The sequence below is a fragment of the Lytechinus pictus genome, chromosome 14 (assembly GCF_037042905.1).
Source record: "Lytechinus pictus isolate F3 Inbred chromosome 14, Lp3.0, whole genome shotgun sequence".
Taxonomy (NCBI): Eukaryota; Metazoa; Echinodermata; class Echinoidea; order Temnopleuroida; family Toxopneustidae; genus Lytechinus; species Lytechinus pictus.
This window is the reverse complement of record NC_087258.1, coordinates 4,223,560-4,246,792: the sequence shown is the minus strand read 5'-3', so window position 1 is coordinate 4,246,792 and position 23,233 is coordinate 4,223,560. Positions and strand designations below refer to the sequence as shown.

The following is a 23,233-nucleotide window of genomic DNA, read 5'->3' as shown; positions in this document are numbered from 1 at the left end:
TAAAAATTGGCAGTTCGGGCAACAGCTGTCTTTAAGACAAATTCAATGAAAAAAGGTCAAAATTTCAGAGAAAACATAAGTCTTATGTATGAATTATGCAAAAGAAAAATAATTTCTGGGTAGGCGCCACATGGAGGCAAAGGTCCGTCTTCACTAGGATTTTCTCAATAATTGAAAAGATGAGGAAAGATGGAAGAAAGGAGAAGAGAAGAAACAGCATGAATTATGAACTATTGAATATGTTTTTTTTTCTATAATACCCCTATTATTTAATTGAGAAAAAAAATCATGTCACCTTTAGGACATCTTACGCCTTATGAAAATTTGAAAATATGGAAATTCCGCCACTAGATTAATACAATTATGCATTGAACAGACAAAGATAACAGTTATTTGACTTACACGGTCTTATACCATATATACGAAATGAACATCTCATGCCAATAGTTTTCTAAAAGTCATGATCAACAGTTACATTCTGTATGATTTCATTATCTTAATCCTGTCCATTGTTCAATTCCACTGCAACGTACACAATGTCCTATCATTCATTTCCACGATTTATTTAGTTGACTGTACCTACGGATTTGGTGAATTTGCAGACTTTGATCCTTGACCTATTAAAATGCAGATTTCATGCATGCACCATAAGCAGACTCGGATAAGCTATTGTGGGTTTTCTTTTATTGGTAACTGTTTAAACTAAATGTGCGCTTCGGATGATATCACGTGGTTTTTTATTGGAAGCTTCATAATAAACTAGACTCGTGACAAATCATGGGTTCTGAGAGATATGATATTTCCAGTATCGAATGGTGTCGAAAGGGGGCTCATTACCTCAAACATACCCTCGTATCACCCCCCCCCTCTTAAAAAGGGGGAAGGGAAAGAGTTGTTGGGAGTGGAATAATTTTATTGGGGGTATGGAACGCTTTTGACGAATGGTATCAAAGTCTTCGCACATCACTGATCAGTATTGGAATAGGTTGCATTTCTTTAAATATTTAGTTATTACACTGCATTGTCAACATAAAGACAGTATTCGCTTTCAACATGGCGAGAAATCTACTTATTATTGCGGTCTTGTTAATGGTCGCAGTGTTTCAAGAGACGTGTGGTCGCCCAGCGGACTCGAAAGCCTGGACGAGCTGGAAGGCGAAGTACGGTAAAGAGTACTCGACGAAGGAGGAGGAACTCGTTCGATGGAAGACGTGGATTAAGAACAAGCAACTTGTTGACTGGAACAACCAAGCTTACGATGAGGGGAGGAGATTGTTTAAGATGACGATGAACGGGTTTGCGGATCAGGTAGGCCTAATAATAGCACTGGCGTGCAGATGGGGGCCATGGCTCCCAAGCCCCCCCCCCCCCCCCCAAAAAAAAAAAAAAAAAAAAAAAATCACGACTAAGAAAGGGAAGGAAAATGGAATAAAGGAAAGGGTATTTTATGTCAAAATCTATTACACAATTATGTTTTCGCATTAAAAATATCAACAATGCCCCATATGGCATGTCTGCCCCCATCATTTTTTTAGGGGGCTCATAATACTACTTTATATAGGTCTTTTAATTGACAAATTTACATGGCGTAAATCCCGGGGAATATCCCCCCCCCCACACACACACACACACACACCCACATTTAGTTTTTGGAGAGGGGGTGGTTGTACAAAAAAATGCTCCCACTTTCAATAAAGAAGTATTATTTTTATCAACATATAATTCATGTATTGTCTAGGTTGTGCGAAAATCGCTAGGTTACTTCGTTCCCTCGCCGAATGTTTTTTTAATCATGACAATTATTTGAACAATTTTTCGGGCGGGACGTATTTGAATATAAATCCCTTTTCCAAGTTTGTATAAACGAGTGTCCTTTTTGTTATAATTAATTAATTTTGCTGAATTGTGTTATATCAATTATAAGTGTGGTTACTCAAAATCTTTGATTATAAAAGTCGATACATGGGGATATATTATATCCCAACACCTTACATGCCTAAGGGGGAGAGTGGGTGGTTGTACAAATCAGGTACAGTAGTACGTGGGGCTGAGGTTGCAACCCCACACCCCACCCCCGCTATTTTGGCTAACCATAATCATGAGATTCTTCTTTGCACCATACATCCAGAATAAAACGCCGATGATGGATCTCGCGTTTTTTTTTTCAATGTTAGGACCAACGCTATGGATTCAAATACCTATCCAGGGTCAGTTCACCAAATTTCATCAATAAATCTTTCAAGACCCATCTGGAAAGAAAGAATTTGTATAAAATCTAAATTGAATTCGAATAGGCAACCCCTGCCCTTTCTAACACCCTCTTTCTCCCCTTTTCCGTGTTCATCAAGATAATTATTATGAATACATTCTCTACAGGATTTTGGCCGAATGAACAACAATTTTGACGTGGAAGGACGACGCGTCAATATTGGTCGGAAAGAAACGAAGTCAACGTCATCATCGAGATCGACCATGCCGTCATCATGGGACTGGAGAGATAAGAAGGAGGTTAATCCTGTCAGGAACCAAGGTCAGATTGGTTCATCTCTAGCCATGAATGTTGCAGGTTAGTTAGATACGATTAAATATATTTCACTTAGAAAATTTATTTAATTTTATTTTGTTTATTTAAGTTATGTAATAATTTGTTAGATATATCTTATTCATTAAATTTATTAAATCTATTTGATTTATTTAACTAATTAAATGTATATAATTTCTCCAATGATGAATTTACTTATTTATGCTAAATGTATAGAACGAAAGCTAATCATTCAGCGTCCACACTTCGGTTCTATGTTACTAGCGTTCTGTTCATTCATGACATTTTATTCTGTTAAGTGCAATTTGAAAAGCTTCAGTTAGCCCGTTCTTGTTCAATGCTATATAGTTTCCGTTTTCCAGAATACTGATTAAACCCATGAGTTTTGTTTTGTTATAACGTTGAAATAATTCAACGAGGATTCTCAATTAAACCATAGAATCTGAGATTCGTCAAAATTATGATAATATAATTAACAACGGTATCTTGTAAAACCCGGGGCTCATTTCTGATGATAAACTGAGTAGTATTGACCAAATAAAATCACGTAAGTTGTTATAGACCTATATCACTTTATTTGCAAATCCGCACATTAACGGACAAAAATATACGCCCATATGACACTTCCCTTTAATGAGAAAATGCAGGGCAATGAAATTCAATACAGAAGAAAAGAAAAAGACAATTATTGGGGGATAATCATACATGTTTAACAGAGTGTGTTTCAAAATCACCCTGGTTGACGATACTCCATTAATCTACAGACATGACATAAAGCTGTCCAAAAAATTTAACCTCATTAAAAAAATATGTTCATACCTATCCAATGTAGATGCCGTAGCTAGCTACTCCTCTATCCACAACAAGACTCCGCTCGACATCCTGGCCGATGCCGAAGTCGTCGATTGCTGCTTACCTAATCCCCTTGAAAGCCCAGGCGTCTTCGGCTGCGTGCACGACCACGGTGGGCTCTGCATGAAGGGAACCTACCATACCGGAACTGGTGCGAATGTCTGCAATAATGCGTCCTGTAAGGCCGTTGCATCGGTAGGTTTCCCGTCCCTTTGATGGGGGTGGGGGTGATGCCACGGGGGGTGAGGGGTGGGGGCAGGGGGAATTAACCGCCCCCTGTGAAAATAGGAGAAATGGGACTTTAAGGGGGAGGAAAAACAGAAAGGACAAAGAAAAGCGTATAGAAAAGATAGTTTTGGGTCGTTAAACAAAATAAGACCTCTATTATTCGGTGAAAAGTCACCTTTGGGATGTCTCGCAACCTTTAACTCAAAATATTGACTATATTTTCATGTATGATATGATGATTTTTGTTGTTTTTATGTTTTCATCAGGTCATTGATGAAAAACAGTTTTATGCTGATCTTTTGTACCTGAATAAACTATGTTCTAATAAATAAATAAATAAACAAATAACAAGTATAATTATAAAGGGGTCTTTTTGAGATTAATGGGCCTACTATATGTGATTAAGAAAACTAACATGACATTCATTTCTTGTTCAGTACAGATTCAGAAAAAAATTGTTTAATGGGCTTCAAATCTTGATAGCAGGATGCACTAATTATATTTTCCGTTCTTATCATTTCTTACTTCTTTATTTTATTCAGTGTAATGTTGGAAAGACAGTTCCTTCACGAAACGAATCAGCCCTCGCCCAAGCAGTCTTGTTCACGCCCGTAGTGGTGGCCATAGACGCTAGCCAACCGTCTTTTCAGTTATACCAGAGCGGTGTGTACTCTGATCCAAGCTGTTCGTCGACGCAGTTGGACCATTCTCTTTTGGTGGTGGGATACGGTGTCGGCAGTGGGGTCGAGTACTGGATATGCAGGAACTCATGGGGTAAGTTGTTTTGAGGTGTAGGCGGGGCCTTGCCGAGTCAACTTAATATTCCTGTCATTTCGACTTGTACGTTAGTTGACATAATGAATGTAATTGAAGTGTCGACTTCTAAGAAGTCATATGTCGACATGGTGAAAACTAAGACATCTTTATTGCCAAGTCGACTTTTAAAAGTGTATACTGTATGTCTACATATAGTAGAGCGGATTAGCTCCAAAAATCACAACAATTGTGCAAATTTTGACTAAAGCATGAAACTTTCACAAGTATTAGTATGTGCCGTAAGATTTATTTTAAAGATGGGAGGTAAATTTTTAAATGCCATTTTCGGCCGTTGCCATGGCAACGGATTAATTTCTCCAAAACAACATACATTCCCATGTAAATGGTAAATGAACATGATATAGATGACCAAAATAATAATTTCAGGCTCCCAATTGAATACATATGATATTTAGAAATATTCAAGATCATCAAGATAGTTCCAATTGGTCTGTTGCCATGGCAACGGCTTGTTTTTCCCCAGCAAAGTAAAAAAATTGATAAAAAAACGTTGTAGAATATGATTTATCTTTAATTTCCCCTAATTTTACAGTGCTTAACAAAGATATTTTGGTTGCTAAATGTGTAATTTACATCTCAAGCCATTGCCATGGCAACCAAATATAATCTAGTTTACAAAAATAACATGGTTGACAAGACAATGGACAGATGGAAAATACAATTGGAATTGACTTTAATCTGTATGCTTAAGTTTTGACCCCCTCATTTGAACAAAATATACGAAAAGTGTTCTGCAGGAGTTCTTTATAAAGATAAAAAATTATGTTCCCTTGGTTATGCTTGAATTAAATTTAAAAAGGAACAATTTTACAAAGGGCCTGTTGCCATGGCAACAGCTTATTTCTCTCTAGAAAGGTAAAAATATTGATAAAAATGTAGAATACATGTACGGTATGATCATCATTCCATTTTCCCAAATTTAAAGGTACTAATCGAGATATGTTTGTGACTAAATTTATAAATATAACATCTTAAGCCATTGCCATGGCAACCAAATAACATCTAATTTTTAAAAAAAAGTGGATGATAAGGTTAACAACAGGTGAAAAATACAATGAATATTAACTTAATGTACATGTACATGTACATGCGTAAGGTTTGACCTTCTCAACTAATTTAGGGGAAAATAATACAGTCAGTGTTCTGCATGAACTAATTAAAATGATAAACATTGATGTTGCCTTGGTAATACTTGAATTCAACGATAAATATCAATATTCCAAATGGCCTGTTGCCATAGCAACGGATCATTTACCCAAGAACAGTACCAGTTTTGATTTTAAAAAGGACTGTATAATCTGATTTTTTCTTTCATTTTCCTTAATTTTAGGATTAGAATAGATATGTTTGCTGTTAACATGCAAATAATATCTAAATCCATTGTCATGGCAACCAAATAACATCTGATTTGAAAAAAAAAATAACATGGTTGACATGATAATGGACAGGTGGAAAATGCAATTTATAACAATTAACTCAAGGTTTGACCCAGTCATTTAATTTTGAACAAAGATTACAGTGTTTCGCATTAGTTCATTAGAATGATGAAATTTGATATTGCCTTGGTAATCCTTGAATTTAATGATAAATATCAATGTTGCATATGGGCCGTTGCCATGGCAACAACTCTTTTTTCCCCAAGAAAAGCACCAAATTTGATCGAAAAACAGTTTAGAATCTGCATTTTGTCATAAATTCCCCCTAATTATAGGGTGCAAAGCATAGATATGTTTGCTATTGATGTACAAATAACTTAGGCCATTGCCATCAATGCCATGACAACCAAATAACATCTAATTTAGTGGCTTAATTTGGTTTCTATTCAATGGTTTTCAGGGTGAAGTAGTACATTGGGACTAGTTACAAGGACAGCCAGTGGTCTGACGTGTCCAAAACCCTAAGACGGCTTCCAAAAATGGAGTTTTAAATGGCTGTTGATATATAAATGGACATAGCTCATTTCAGTTCATACAACATCAACCTGTGAGAAATATTTTTGGTGTCTACACTGTGGTATGAAGGGTCAACTATTACATTAGGACAAGTAACAAGGATGATTAGTTATCAATTTTGTCCAAAATCCAAGGTAGATTCTAAAATTACATCAAAATGGGTGCTGTTGCCAACTCATACCTGCTTGCATTTTGAATGTAGGCACCAAAATTATTTCTCACAAGTGGATATTACATCCACTTCAAAGTAACAGTCGTCATTTTAGAATCCATTTAAGGAAGCCATCTTGGATTTTCAGGCAAAATGGACAATTGTAACCAGTCCCAAAGTATATTTTGATCCTTAAAACCCTAGTGTAGACACCAAAATAACATCCCCAGGTGTATTTTTGATGTACTATGTCCAATTTTAAGTAACATTAAAACCCCCATTTTTTAAGCCATCTTTGAATTTTTTGACACAATAATGACACCTGACTGTCGTTTCAACTTGACCAAATGTACAGTATTACTTGACCCTTTTAATACTAGTTTAGACACCAAAATCATATCCCCAATGTATATTATTAATGAACTATATTATGTCCATATTGAAGTACCAACAGTCAATTTAGACCCCATTTTGAAGGCCATCTTGGATTTTTTAACATACCAGTCCACTGACTGTCCTCGTAACTTGTTCTAATGCATTAAACCATGGTTTTATGATTATGGTTTAGACATCAAAATCATATTCCCCAGACAGATATTGAACAAACTATGTCCTAATTTATCATTTGACTCTTGAAAATATGGTTTAGACACCAGAATCACATCTCACAGGCGGATATAGAATGAACTATGCCAATTTTTAAGTAACAACAGTCAATTTTAGACCCCATTTTTGGATGTTATATTTTTAAATTTAGTCACAAACATATCTCGATTAGTACCTTAAAATTAGGGAAAATGGAATGATGATCATACCGTACATGTATTCTACATTTTTATTAATATTTTTACCTTTCTAGAGGGAAATAGGTTGTTGCCATGGCAACGGGCCCTTTGCAAAATTGTTTCTTTTTAAATTTAATTCAAGCTTTACCAAGGCAACATTAATTTTTATCTGTTATAAAGAACTCCTGCAGAACACTTTCTGTATTTTTTGTTCAAATGAGGGGGTCAAATCTTAAGCATACAGATTAAGTCAATTCCAATTGTATTTTCCACCTGTCAATTGTCTTGCCAACCATGTTATTTTTGTAAATTAGATGTTATTTGTTTGCCATGGCAATGGCTTAAGATGTTATATTTATAAATTTAGTCACAAACATATCTCGATTAGTACCTTTAAATTTGGGAAAATGGAATGATGATCATATCGTACATGTATTCTACATTTTTATCAATATTCTTACCTTTCAAGAGGGAAATAAGCTGTTGCCATGGCAACGGGCCCTTTGCAAAAAATTTTCTTTTTAAATTTAATTCAAGCTTTAACAAGGAAACATGATTTTTTATCTTTATAAAGAACTCCTGCAGAACACTTTCTGTATTTTTTGTTCAAATGAGAGGGGTCAAAACTTAAGCATACATATTAAGTTAATTCCACTTGTATTTTCTACCTGTCCATTGTCTTGTCAACCATGTTATTTTTGTAAATTAGATGTTATTTGGTTGCCATGGCAATGGCTTGAGATGTAGTTTACACATTTAGCAACCAAAATATCTTTGTTAAGCACTGTAAAATTAGGGGAAATTAAAGATAAATCATATTCTACAACGTTTTTTTATCAATTTTTTTACTTTGCTGGGGAAAAACAAGCCGTTGCCATGGCAACAGACCAATTGGAACTATCTTGAGGATCTTGAATATTTCTAAATATCATATGTATTCAATTGGGAGCCTGAAATTATTATTTTGGTCATCTATACCATGTTTATTTACCATTTACATGGGAATGCATGTTATTTTGGAGAAATTAATCCGTTGCCATGGCAACGGCCGAAAATGGCATTTATAAATTTACCTCCCATCTTTAAAATAAATCTTACGGCATATACTAATACTTGTGAAAGTTTCATGCTTTAGTCATAATTTGCACAATTGTTCGGCTAATCCGCTCTACTAATAGGCAATGGTTACATAATATCTTGTTCAGTCCATTCGGTAAGATAATTTTACAAAGACAAAAATACAAGATGTTCACATTGTCTTATTGAATAAACTTACAAAATCGGAATAACGCTACACAAATGACATTGGGCCATGACATTTAATTGGCATTAGTCGATTGTTAAGAATTTAAAAACATTATGAGTACATCCAACCGATATGAATGTTATGCTTTCCTGTCAATTTTATCAGTGTTCATTAAATTATTTATATATTTTTTACTCTATTCTTAATAAAAAAAATTCAGTATCTGAGCACCTATAAGGGTACTGTATTATATTATTCATGTGTATGCATTCATATCAACTCTTGCGCGAATTCTTTTGTTTCATATTCCCACTTCTATTTAGTGAATTCATTTAGGATCGGTGCATTTGATTTAACACACATTGACAATGGATGACTATAAGTTCAGTATTGACCTTTTGGTGTTGGTGTTAGGTCAATTTTTACACGATTATACACCAAACATAAAATGAAAATGGTCCCGAAAAGTCACTAACTAGTTGTTGAGATGTCAATAATGAGATCTGGATCATGCAGTTTTACAAACTCTGAATAAGTTTTTGAGCCAGGGGAAGCAATCCAAATTTCAACACCAACACCAAGGCCAACACCGGACTTGAAATCACCCATTGATTGTTTGACTAAAGTTATTTGGGGGCATAATATTGGCGCATTGCTCACATGTGACGTCACAAAAAGAAATTTTTTAATAAATCATGTTTTTTTAATTAGTGAAACTCTTAGTGCGTGTGTTTTTAACGATAGAATTGTTGTTAGTTTATTGAACTGTAATATGTTCGTTGTTTGTTTATTTATCCATTCATCTGTCTATCTATTTATTCATTCACTTCACCTATCTCCATTTTTTCTATTACTAGGATCATCGTGGGGTGAAAACGGCTACATCAACATTGCAAGGAATCACGACAACATGTGCGGTATTGCAACGGACGCAATTTACCCATCCAACAAGTGATTCACTGTCTCATTGGATGGGTAAATAATATGAAAGCTTTGAAGTGATTCAGGATTCAATATCACTTTAATTGGATTTCATCTTTCCATGATATAAAATACCTAAAGATGCAATTACACATATATGCATCAAATGTCATAACATAAATATTTTTTTAAGAATATACTAATGAGAGAACTAAATTGGTTGTAGCTGTAAAAGAAAACAACTTAGCAAGATTTTGGCAGGACAGCTTCCCTAACATGCATAATTATTATGGTATCTGTTTACATAATTGGTATAGGAAACAAATACTAAGGGCACACACCACTAACTATTACCCCATAGACTCATGTGTTAAAAATGAGATTTGAAAAAATCGCCAAAAATAAGGCTTAGAAATGTCATCATCCACACCTTTATCATTTGGTAGTGTATCCAATATCCTTCAAACGCTAAAGATATGAAAAGGTGTTTTTCAATATTTTTTCGCGCTACAGGGGCTCAAACCAAGACTACGTGCAAACTTGGTTGCAGTCACAGTGCTCACTTGGTTTCTTAAGCAACTAATTAAGTTCCCATAAAACCCAGCATTGACAAATTACTGCTCTCCCATGGGACTGAAAAGATCCAGTAGTAATCCCTCTCTATGCCCAAATGAAAAAAACTGTTCAGATATGCACCGTTGATTTTATATGAATATTTGTCCAACCATTACGTCATTTTAGGTACGGGTCTAAAGGGGATTCCCGAAATTGCCGGATCCTATTAGTGGTGTGCGCTCCTAAGAACTTATGAATATTACAACAAAATGGCTGCACTTTGAACCACACGATCCCCCAAAAGCAAGTTGACTATCAAATATCGTGAGTCATCAAGGTAAAGCTAGCAACTGGGACAGAATTGTGTTCATTATACACGAAAAAATGTGCAAAGAGAATTATTTAGATGAAAAGAAGAACTGTTTTTCGACTTTTAAAAATAGAATTCTGTCTACAACGTCTCCTCTTTAAAAAGGATATGGGTTGGAAAAGGAGGAAAGGTGGTATATGTCTTATTATTTGTTTTTATAAAGAATGCTATATTTGATCTGAACATTTTTCGAATACATACAGTGCACTCATTTTTTCTAAGATTAAAGAAATGGAGAAACATTTATTAAGTTGCTCAGAAATATAATGATTATATAATGTGTTGATTTTGAACATGCCATTATTTATTAAATAGAATGATTCTTTTAAACAAACTTTTTACATGATCTGTTCAAATTGTTTTAATATTATGTGAGCGTTATATCAAATAATGTCCTTTTGATCTGTTTTGAGGGAGACAGACAGAGAGAGGGGTGAACGGGGAAAGAGAGAGTATATACAGAATATCTGCATCAAAACTATATCATATATATATATATATATATATATATATATATATATTATATATATATATATAGATATATTTATTTATTTATTTATTTATTTTGTTTTATTTATTTTATACTGCAGGGTAGGCCTGTTCAGTTCTTAAAACTGCTTTACAAAGGCGCCCTGCAGTTTAAAATACATGTCAAGATAACTATGAACAACAACAACAACAACAATTAACAGATAGATAGATATTACGTCGTTTCTTGGGAATACATTGTAATGGGTATCAAATCAATGAATAATGTTTGCTTGAGAAGAAGAAGAAGATGAAGAGGAAGCAGAAGAAAAAAGAGAGGAGGAGGAGAAGCAGAAAAAGAAGAGGAGGGGGAGGAGGAGGATAGAAGAAGAAAAAAACATGATGAAAAAAAGTGTTAAAGGAGAATGAAACCTTTAGAACAAGATAGCTTGTGTGAAAACAAAAAAATCAAAGAAACAGATCAACAAAAGTTTGAGAACAATTGGACAAATAATGAGAAAGTTATGTGCATTTGAATATTGTGATCACTAATGCTATGGTGATCCTCACATTGGCAATGCGACAAAGATGTGTGATGTCACCTGTGAACAACTCTCCCCATTACCTAAGTATATATTTCACTTAAATTGCCTCTTTTATGACATATATCTGTAGATCATGAATTCTATCTATAGGAGGGCATGTAATACAGAATTTTAAAGAATACATCCTGGATTAAGAGTTTGTATCACCATAAGAAAAAGCAAAAAAGAGACATTTTGGGGGTATTTCATAGTCCATCAAAGGGAAAGTTGTTAACATGTGAGTTCATTACACATCCTTGTCGCATGGCCAATAGGAGGATCTCCATATCATTAGTGATTGCAATATTCAAATGCTCATAACTTTCTCATTGTTTGTCCGATTTTTCTCAAACTTTCGTTGATCTGTTTCTTTGATTTTTCTGTTTCAACACAAGCCTATTTATTCCAAAGGTTTCATTCCCCTTTAATGGAATGACGCCATCTATGCTGAAGTGATGATGACTGTTTTGATAAACGTTCTGGCCACAGAAATATACACGTGTATGTATCACAATATTTATATTACCATGCTTATATGATGAATAATTAAAAAAAGCGAAACTTTAAAATAATACAATGTTTGTTTTACAGTACATCCGATACGTGCTTGAATTGATCTATTATTTTGTGTATTCAAACCAGCTTATTTTAAATAGGCCTAAATAAAGAATAACTCAATGCAAATCGAAAACTTACAATCCTCTAGTCTATACATGGATTTTCAAAAGTTCTCATAATCCTCACTTTAATTTCATATGAAAAAAAAAAAAAAACTTAAAAAATACCAATGAAAGTCAGTTGTCATTACCCCCAACTACGTCAAAATATTTGTAGCAATTATTACTTGAGCACATTCATTTTGACGTACCGGTATCGCGATGAAAGAACAATATAGGCCTACGCCTACAAAGCAAAAGCTTGGGTAAAAAAATGCGTTGTAAAAAGATGAGCACTACATTTTACTCCGGTGTAACACATTCTAACACTTTTTATTATGTTTAATATCTAGCACGTTTATCATGTTTATAGGGTGTATAGGGTGTGGTCTTGTACCAACTGGTGTCTGTTGGTTCTAACACCCCCACTTCATACAGTATAAATCTTTGCCCAAGGGTAGAAGTGTCGTAAACTCATCGGCCCTTCGTCCGCCATGCATCTACCATTTAACAGAACAATGGCTTTGGCATTAATTGGGCAGTCACCATTCATTATTAGTCATTATGATCATTATCGTTATTATTTTATCATTTTGTTTGGCGTCACATGTGCCTGGGAGGCGACCCCGACTGAAAAGCGAAGTGAATCACACTTGACGGAACAAAACTGATTGGGGAGTGAAGGTGGACTACTACACCAGTGTTTCCTCCTATACTGATGTACGAATAGTGCAGTGGGTTCCCGAGTGGGTGCAACGGTGGTTACTCTCCTCTTCACGGGGCCTCCACTTCCTCAACGAGGGACGGACTTTTTTCCACTGTAGTATTGCATGCATATGTGGAACAAAAGCTCGAGGGATACGTTAACGGTACAATTTTAAAGGACACGTCGAAGAAAAGAAAGAAAATGATAATAGGCCTAACGAGCTGGCGGTAATAGTCAAATATGACTGGTCGCCATTAATATCCAACAAATAACAACATAACACACAATGCGGCAGGCTTCAATCACCCCCGGGGGTGGACTCGCGATTCCGTCTCTCATTGCCCGGTCTGTAACCATGCATACATTTGACATGTTATCATGAGGCCTCGCCTGCAAACATTTTAAATGAAAAATTTTAATTAGAGCATTTCCAGGATGTCTATACTTACGCTACCCGTTTGATTGATTGGATTGTGATCGTGAAACTCATTGCTGACACAATATTCTTCCGTTTAATATTGTCATCTACATCTTTTCCTGTATGGTGCTCAGGTTGTTTACTGTGTTGTATTTGAGGTAAAATAAACTGGAACTCTGATCATGATGGGTAAAAAGACACCTGAAACATTGATATTCATTGTGTTAATGGTTTACAGCATTATTCAATTAATGGTGTACAATGGCAAACTGCAGATTCACCTCGTCGCAGAAAGATACCATGTCCCAGGAAGATTGAATCTGACAGGGGGTCCGATGCGGAACATAACAGAACCAGTACTTCTGGAGCAACCGACAACTTCCGTCCCATTGCTCGGCTGGCGGAAAACTGTAAGTTGGAAACCAGGATCGAAGCTAGATATATATGACTATCTGATCAATCCTGTGGACAAGTGCAAGGCTGGGAAGGATAATATCACTTTACTTGTCTTAATCAAATCCGCACCGGGCAACGGACACCTAAGAGATGCTGCAAGGCAAACACACATAAGAGGAGCGGCAGAAGAGAAGTTATCAGCCAGAATGGTGTTCATCATAGGCGAATCTGAAGCACAGGGCGTGACGGAGAATATTCATAAGGAGTCTGAAACACATGGGGATATCCTAAGAGTAGGCTTCCATGATAATTACTACAACCTTACCATCAAACTTATTATGGGGTTTAAATGGGTGCTCGAATTTTGCAGCAACACTGAGTTCTTGTTGACAACGGATGACGATGTCATAGTTGATGTCCCGACCCTGGTCAAAGACCTCGACGCTCTACCGCCAAAGGATCGCTCTCGGTTCGTTCTTGGAAAAAGGGCAGATGGTTATAAACCATGGCGCAACTACACTGGTGTTTGGGATAAATGGTATGTACCGAAGGAATTTTACTCAAACGAGACATATCCTACGTTTCCATTGGGACATGGGTATGTTTTGTCGCATGATGTTGTTGAGAAACTTGTTCAAGTTTCCAGAGAAACCCCGACAAGGATACCATTTGACGACGTTTATTGTGGTATACTGTTGGATAAGTTGGCCATCGGAATTCTTCACCGACCGCAGTGGTTTCGACGGCACCATCCAAAAAGTCGAGAGAGGGATTACTTAAGGATTGAAGTGCCAGCGAAAGAAATGAAAAATGCTTGGAATAGTTTTAGAATTAACCACAGACAGTGAACATGTTTTGCAATTTATACTGAACAGAATTAAAGAATCTATTCAATTTGATATTAAATGGTATTTATTCAACAAGTGCATACATAATGATAATTGCAAAATAGAGTTCTGAAGATCGGCCTGTTTTCAATCGTATTTCAAATATTAATTGCAATTATGTCAGTGAAAAGTAAGGGGAAAGTAAAAGAAAAGACGTGAATTAAAATGATCACATTTAAATGATGTTACTGACAGTCTCGCCTGCATTAATCTTTATAGAAACAGTGCTGAAAAATATGAAGTATTATTTTTCATAAAGGTAGAAGAAGTAACATGTTTGTTGACCTCAAATGGTCTTTGTTCTTGACTGAAAAACTTATTATTGATGTCATATTGTGATGTCAAATAACTTTACCTTATTTAATATAAAGTGTCATTTAATTTGATTGTATTTTTTGTCAAATAATGAAGAAAATGTCAAAGCTTATCAAAGTTAGTTGATCTACATAACCTTTGACGTTGACCTAGCAGTAGCCTTAAATCATACTCATATAATCTCTTAAATGTGTAAATCATTATATAGATCTTATCTAAATTCTTTTAATCTTAAAATCAGTTTACTGACCCCAAGTCTCCTTTGACATACGCATATTGACCTGAAATGTAATTTTTCCATTTTTAATGTTGTATACCTGAGATTCATTGTTCTGTACGTTTATGCAATATGGACGCATAATTTTGATATCATGATTAAAAATAATGACCTTGGTAAGTTTGAAGGTTGATAATAGAGCATTATCAAAGTTCATTGGCCCTAAATGAACCTCTGCAAGATGATCGGTGATATACGTACTTGATCATATTTATGTCCAAGTTTCACGAAATGGGTCCATATATTTTCCAAGTTATGATGACATTTCTAACAAAAAAAAATCTAAAACTTGGTTAAGATTTAATTCAATGTTGACGATTACGCCGGAAAGGTGGAGCCATTGTCTCGCTTCTGCTATGTAGGCGAAATAAAAATAATTAAAATTATAAAAATTGACTTTTAATATTATGAGTTCGAAAAGCCTAGTGGAAGTTATTTTCAAAAGTGAATCTATCAAATTTTATATGTTAACAGAATACATGAATTTACATAAAATAAGAAAGAAAAGTAAAGTGAAAGAAACTGTTATATTTTTGCAAGAGTTATTCATTGCATTGTTTTCAATCACTTTGTTTTGCACCAAACCTTTTCATATTTCCAGTTTTTTTCCTGAATGTGTGTATGCCTATTTATTTTCAATAATTGATAATTATGGTCTTTTCATTAATAGGCCTACATTAAATATTAATTGCAACCAAAGATTGAATTGAAAATGCTTGTACGGCATGGCCGTAAGCAGATTTCTTTTCGGGGGGGGGGGACAAGACGCATAAAAGTCGAAGAAACTAAAAAGTGAGGCAGCGAAGGGGTGGTTTTGCCTGTTCTAAAGTAAAATTTAAGGTTTTAGTGCATATTTTTGTGAATTTTGTGAAAATGTTAGGTAGAAATGGGCTTCTGGGGGCCTAGACAACTGCCCCCCCCCCCCCCAATCTGCGTACTGGCATGCTCTGCAAGGTAAAATTTTCATACATGAAATTAATAAAACTGTATAATGGTTAACATGATCTATTAAAACAAGTAAGAATACGAACCATTTTGAGATCCCTTAAACCTTGCAAATTTAATCAGGGAAAACAAAACAGATTTGAAATGCTCGAGTAGCAAAAAGGGCATTATGTTTATCAGGGGACGTTATCAATTGAACAAAATATGGCTGTTAATGGAAACGGACATAACAAAAAAGGTAACCATGGACACGGGTATACTGTGGATAGTAATAGCAGACACTTTGCATATAGTTGATCGAGCACAGGATGATGAGAGTGACTTCACCCGCATAGCACTGATTAAAAGCTTCACCATCATAGCGGCGTTGAGCTACCATAGTACATGTACTTGAACAGAGATAGAGAATATATTCGTAACACAAGTAAAAGTTTAATGTCATCCTATAAAGGAAATCCTGCAATACGCAGCTGTTTTCATTTATGTCTGCAAAAATAATTAATTTTGACAGCATTTTCCCCATTTTCCTCTGAAGGTTTCCTCCACAAGACATTTTTTTTAAGTTACATGATCATTCCCATTTATTTCACTACTATTGTTTTATTTCTATGTAATTTAAATTGTATCTTTTCCATAATGATGTTGAGATGTAAATGTGTATTTACTTTGCTGTTTTTGTCGAAATAAATGAAATGAAATGAAATGCAATATGTAGGGGAAGGCGGGGTAAGTTGAGCATAGGGGCAAGTTGAGCCACCACCCCCAGGCCAATAATGAATGAGTCAGACATTATGGTGGTGTCATGTATTGATGACCCATTACATAACCCTTCACCCACCACATTGTTTTCAACTTTGAAACAAAAAGTACTTTTTTAGAGGGAAAAATACAAATTTCAGCCCAAAAAGTAAAAAAGGGTGTGAAATAGATAAGTGTTTTTTACACACACACGTCTTTCCATATAAAAAGACACTGATAAGAACAACATTGTCAGTCCAGGTATGGATCTTCATCCTTGTCACAATCTTTTACATGGTGGATGCAGAAGAAATGTGTGGATGCGAAATTATTGCATTAAGTTCGGACTGGGGTAAGTTGAGCCAGCCAACATGGGGTAAGTTGAGCCATGGTAATTCTTATGGTAATGTAAATAAAAAAACAATCAAACCTTAAAAAGCCATCCATATGCAGGCAGAAAAGAGCAAATTCACATGACAGTTCTTTTACTTATATAGAGAATGTTAGTATTTATAGAGAATTAGCAAGTGAAAAGACTTTAAATAAAAAATTGACATGCTGGTTGTTCCCACATACATTTTGTACATAGTTTTTGTGGCTCAACTTACCCTAGAAGGTGGCACAACTTACCCCACAGATGGGGCAAGTTGTGCCACTTGACATCGTTTTTTTCAAAGGTCACAACGACTTTCAGTGTGGGGGTAGAACGTTGTATATAGGTGAAAAAGATTTCTCAAGAATCATATCTAAAGGCAAGGTACTTATTTCTACAATATTATTAATCATATCAATTCTATCATGCAAAATGCAAAAAGTGTCACAACTTACCCCGCCTTCCCCTACTGTAGCTGAAGTCTTAATTCTAGACCTGTTATTGGTTGAAGTGTCAAATATCAGTCCGTATTTGCAGACTGGTATATTGCACTTATCCTTGATTCATGAGATATCTCTGATCGGGGCCTGAACTGGATACTGAAAAAGAGTGAGACGACGCTCAAGAATATTTGTATAGGTCTAATCTATACATCTTCATATTGGAAATTCAATACAATTATGTTTAAAGTTCATACCCTTTCGAAATTTTCTTTATCGGTGAACTGACGTAGAGAAGTTACAGACCAATGGTGGGTCAAGATAAACAATGATGAATTTGAGATAAAAAGATACAATAGAATCACCTTGAACGACTGTACGTCTTTCATCCCAACACCCTTCTCGATTGTATTCTGATGTGTGTCAGCGAGATTGGCTGAGAAAACACATAAACACAAGGGCATGAAAAGAGACAAGTATGCTACATCGAGCAAGAAAGAAGTTTGACACTTCTTATTGGCAAAATTATCATTGGCATATAGGAAATTATCTAAGAATTCGGCCCTATATATAGAACTGCCAGTATTGGGTGTGTGTGAGGTTATCTATCTATCTATATCTATCTATCTATCTATCAATCTATATTATAGGCCTATATATATATATATATATATATATATATATATATATATAATATATATAAGTGTGATCAATCTTTGTGATGTACGAATCCATCATGATTATATTTTAGATCAAGGGCCCGTTTTAAAATGAGAGTATAGTACCACATAGTCCTCAAATTTTATATAATGATTTCACCCCCCTCCCCACGCCTCCCCATATTTTCGTAGGCACGTATACCTTCGTAAATCTATTTTTCCTTTTTTCCCCTCCTTTCTTTTTCTTACTTCTTCTTCTTAGAAAATCATTATGAGAATGCTTATCTCTCTAAATAAATGGAGCATGAAAGCTTGAGCTTTCAGTTTCAAATCACTGACCCGATAATAGGGACATTTAAAGTGTTTGAGTTAATAGAGAATATACAATTTCACTATTTATTAGCTCGAGTTTAAAATTGTTTACATGAAAAGCCCCTTTTTGTAATCATGAACAAGATGTATCGTATCCAACTAGTAATAACATTTTTTTATGTAGTGCTCTGATGGTTTATCCATTATCATTCTTCCCCCTCATTTTTTAGTATTTTTTCCTCCTAATTCATTTATCTAATGTCCGTCGCTTTATTTCTCCCTAGTCCTTCTCGATCTTTACCCTCTTTTTCTCTTCGTTTTTCTTTTGCACCTCCCTTGAATCCAAATATATTCAGTACCGCGGCAAATCCAGGATTTTTTAATAGGCTGACTGCATTTTGTCCCCAAAATTTTAACAAGCCAAAAAAAAAAAAAAAAAAAAAAGGGATGTGGGCACATCAACCACGTAGGCCTACGGCTGACGAAGGATTTGGTCTCCAGAAAAGAGTTGACAAGGCAGCCCCCTGCAGCAGGCGCGGATCCAAAATTTTGTGGGGAGGGGGGCCCAAATTTGACCTGATTTTTGGCGCCCATGTGTACTTTTCGAAAAATGGCGCCCCCTCCCTCCCGGCCAGGCTAACTTAAATGTAGCTTAAATGCCTTGAATGTATTTTGAATTATCTTATTACATAATCACATAAAAAAAGGCAATTAAAGACCACTTTTTTAATGTGTTCTTGAACAAAAAATCCATGAATATATAATGTAATATCAATGGGAGCGCGAAACGCGAGCGATTTTGGGGGGTCTCAATTTGGTTTAACTTCTCACCAGAGTAGGCCCTTTTAGAATATTGTGTGAACGGGAGCTGTAGTTTCTTTACTAGTTGTTTAGAATAGCCCTTATTAATATCAATGAAAACCTCTTGGGAATAATGCAATCTCGAAGCAATCGACTCAATCTCCTCATCAGTAGCGAAGCTGTGATTTATTCAGCAGGGTTGCACGGGGGGGGGGGGGGGGGGGCTTGTTGAACTTTTGTAGAGGGCACCAAGATAAAACAATAAAAATAAAATGGGGGTAGAAGTTAAAGAAATTCCGAAATTTTATTCTTAAAAACACATTGAGGTATCTCACAAGGCCTAAATAAATAATGATAACGCGAAGCGCGATATATTTGACATAAAATTTGGAAAATAATATTATATTTCACCATAATCCCTTTCCTTTTCTCTCTTTTTTTTCTTGGTCGTGATTTTTTTTTTTTTTTGGGGGGGGGGGGGACAAAACGCCCATGTCCTAACATTCATTTCCTAGCTTTACTTTATAAACAACATTAATGTGCAATAATCTCATAAGCCCTATGCGAGGAAAAAAAATTAAATTTCATGTATTTTGACCTGAAAATTGAACATTCTGGGCAATGTTTGTGAACCTGAACAAGATGCGTATGTAACTAGATAATTACTACGAGCGCGAAGCGCGAGCAGAAATTTTTTATGTGCGTTCTGACCTGGTCGAAAAAGGACCTGTTAAGGAAGTTTTGCAGTTAGCCATTAAGACAATACATATTTCAACGATTAAATAATGCGAGCGCGAAGCGCGAGCTGAACATTTTTTATATTCCAACCTAAAAAATTAGATTTCAAACCCCCAACGGGACACTCGATTCATGTTTTGTCACTCATGAAAAATGATGGGTAGTTTTTGGTATCTTCCTACATTAATAATGCGAGCGCAAAGCGCGAGCAGAAAATTTTGATATTCTGATCTAAAACTGGATAATTTTAGCACGTTTTTAATAAGATCAAGATGCGTATCTTGATAAACATGCATGCACGTGTTTTAGAGTTAGACAAAATCTGGGCATTCTGAATACATTTCATTTTTCATCATGAAAATCAATAATGCGAGCGCGGATCGCGAGCTGGAAATAATATTTGAAATTCCGATATGAAATGGGTCAATTTAAGCAATATTTAAAGCACTGTGTATATAGGGGAATTGTGAAGTGGATGTGGAAAGTACTTAATAAATGATTCGAGCGCGAAGCGCGAGCTGATATTTTATTATTATATAGGATCGAGACATTTTAGGCCTAAGGACATTTTGTCATATAAAAATGATGCCTATCTTTTATTCCTCTTCCTAGAACGTGTCGATATTTTTTTTTGAAAAAGGACAATTTAGTTATGAATTCATAAAAATTGTATTTCATATTTGAAGAGTTTAGTTGCAAAAGGGGTTAGGTCCACTTTGGACCATTCCGAGAAAAACCATGTTTTTTATTCTCACTTATTGCAAAAGTCTTATGAGAAACTAAATTGTCATGATGTACTACCATATCATGTGAACATAAAATTGGGTATAAAAGAAATCTACCTGTCTTCAATTTGTTTCTATACAGTGCGTCCCACAAAAAACGAAACCGAGATTAAGCGATGATTTATCATAACTTAATCACAAATACAATAGACAAATGACCTACCAATGTAAAGCTTAGAATCTCCTCTTTCATCTGATATTACTTAGATTATTCCCCATTCACGCATGAGTGAGCAAAAACAATTTGAAGAAAGAATACCAAAAACTCATTTGGCGGGGGGTATCTGAATTTCAAAAAGAAAATCACATGCCTAAAAAGTTCAATATCTGCTCTTTTATTTGATACCTTAATCATCAAAATTGGTCAACAAGTAAACAAGTTATATTCCCTCAAAACAAAGCTTGTATTTCCATAATTTCATTAAATAAACGTGTTTTCAGCGGTTTCCCACAGAAGCTATCGCATGGTTAATCGTCAACAAAACGGAGTGTCAAGTGAGTTTGAAAGCTAGCCTGCAGAACCTCTCAATTTTATGAAATTATTGAAATTCAAGCCTTATTTCAAACAACCAGAACTTTGTTATTTCTTGACCATTTTCTGTAATTGAGGTATCAAATTAAAGAGCAGATATTGAATTTTTTTTTAATGTGGTTTTCTTTTTGAAACCCAGATACAGCCCGCCAAATGACTTTTTGGTATCCTCTCTTCAAATTGTTTTTGCTCACTCATGCGTGAATGAGATATAATCCTAGTAATTTCAGATGAAAGAGGAGATTCTAAGCTTTACAATGGTAGGTCATTTGTCTATTTTTTTTGTGATTAAGTTATGATAAATTATCGATAAATCTCGGTTTCGTTTTTTGTGGGACGCACTGTATATCTTTAAAAAAATTATCATTGTGGACCTAACCCCTTTTGCAAATGAATCCAATCTCTTTTCATAAGGTTCATAAGGTTCATAAGGTAGTATTTATTGTCCAGATAAATAAATAAGTGGAAATTTGCATTTTTACATGGTATTGAACATACATAACATAGCATAGAAAATGAACATATTTACAGAAAATCAAACAATCACATATAGTCAATTATGATATACACGTGCAAATGCTGGGTAGCATTTGAAAAAAATACTGTTATTGACATTAAAATTAAGATTGAAATGGAAATCTGAACTGAAAGTTAGATATCGGATATTGAATTGAAATTGCGTTAGAATTGTAATAAATCAGTACTATAAATCTTCACAGCATTGTCCACTTGTAATTGTTATATGTTATCAGTATTTACATATTATTTTTATTTTCAATATTGTTGTTTTAAAGAATTAACATCAACTACCCGACAAGGTAAATTTACATTATTAGGCATATCATTATTCTTATACAATCCCTTCCTCATTCAGCATTCGGATTGAGCTTGGCACGAATGAGTTTAAGAACCTATTTGTTCGACAACGTGCCGACCGTAGTCTATTATCAGATCTCATCCTTTCGTAGTTTACATTCAATGGGTGATCATTATTGTATAGTATCTCTTTTGCCTTTTCAAGTATTCTGTTTATTATGGTGCGGTCAACATGGAATGACTTGAATTTTCTTATGAAATACATCCGTTGTATTGCCTTCTTGTAAATTGAATTGCATTGATCTCCCCATTTTAATCCATCGTCCATAATCTAAGAATTTGAACTTATGAACTATTTCAATTTCCTCTTCATTGATTAAAATTGTGATTTTTCTTTGCCACTTTCATTCACGTTTTCATTTGAATTTCAAATTTTCTTTCATATCATCAGAGTGACTAAAAATTTAGAGGTTTAGAGACAGAAAACAATAAAATTTATGAAAAATGGACCTAACCCATTTTGACAAATGAGTTCTTCAGAAGAGTTTTGTTGCAAAAGGGGTTAGGTCCATTCGAAGAAAATAATTTTTTTAATTCTCCCATATTGCAATATTTTTATGCGAAACTGAATTTTCATGATACCCTTCCATGAGAACATTAAATTGGGTATAAAAGAAATCTACCTGTCTTCATATATTTTATGATATACTTTTCCAAAAAAATTCTGTTTGGACCTAACCCCTTTTGCAACTAAACTGAAATGGACCTAAACCCTTTTGAAAAAAGTGGCTTTTCTTTGCCATTTTAGTTCACTTTTTAATAGGAATTTCAACTTTTCTTTGGTATCATCTCATAGAGCTACTAAAAATCTATACATTGAGACATAAAAATCAGATTTGATGAAAAATGGACCTAACCCCTTTTGCAAGTGAGCTCTTCATTTATTAA

General features: G+C 34.9%; 2 protein-coding genes across 2 annotated transcripts; both read left to right on the top strand.

Moving 5' to 3' along the window:
* Nucleotides 1–668: 668 nt before the first annotated feature.
* On the top strand, nt 669–10,780 carry LOC129276332 (procathepsin L-like). Its single transcript, XM_054912718.2, has 5 exons — nt 669–1,308; nt 2,377–2,566; nt 3,375–3,589; nt 4,165–4,396; nt 9,451–10,780. The coding sequence occupies exons 1-5, from the start codon at nt 1,054–1,056 to the stop codon at nt 9,546–9,548; spliced, it is 990 nt and encodes a 329-aa protein (XP_054768693.2). The 5' UTR covers nt 669–1,053; the 3' UTR covers nt 9,549–10,780.
* A 1,805-nt stretch (nt 10,781–12,585) lies between these two features.
* On the top strand, nt 12,586–17,998 carry LOC129276020 (beta-1,3-galactosyltransferase 5-like). The gene has a single exon (XM_064109688.1). The coding sequence runs from the start codon at nt 13,454–13,456 to the stop codon at nt 14,513–14,515; it is 1,062 nt and encodes a 353-aa protein (XP_063965758.1). The 5' UTR covers nt 12,586–13,453; the 3' UTR covers nt 14,516–17,998.
* Nucleotides 17,999–23,233: the final 5,235 nt, after the last annotated feature.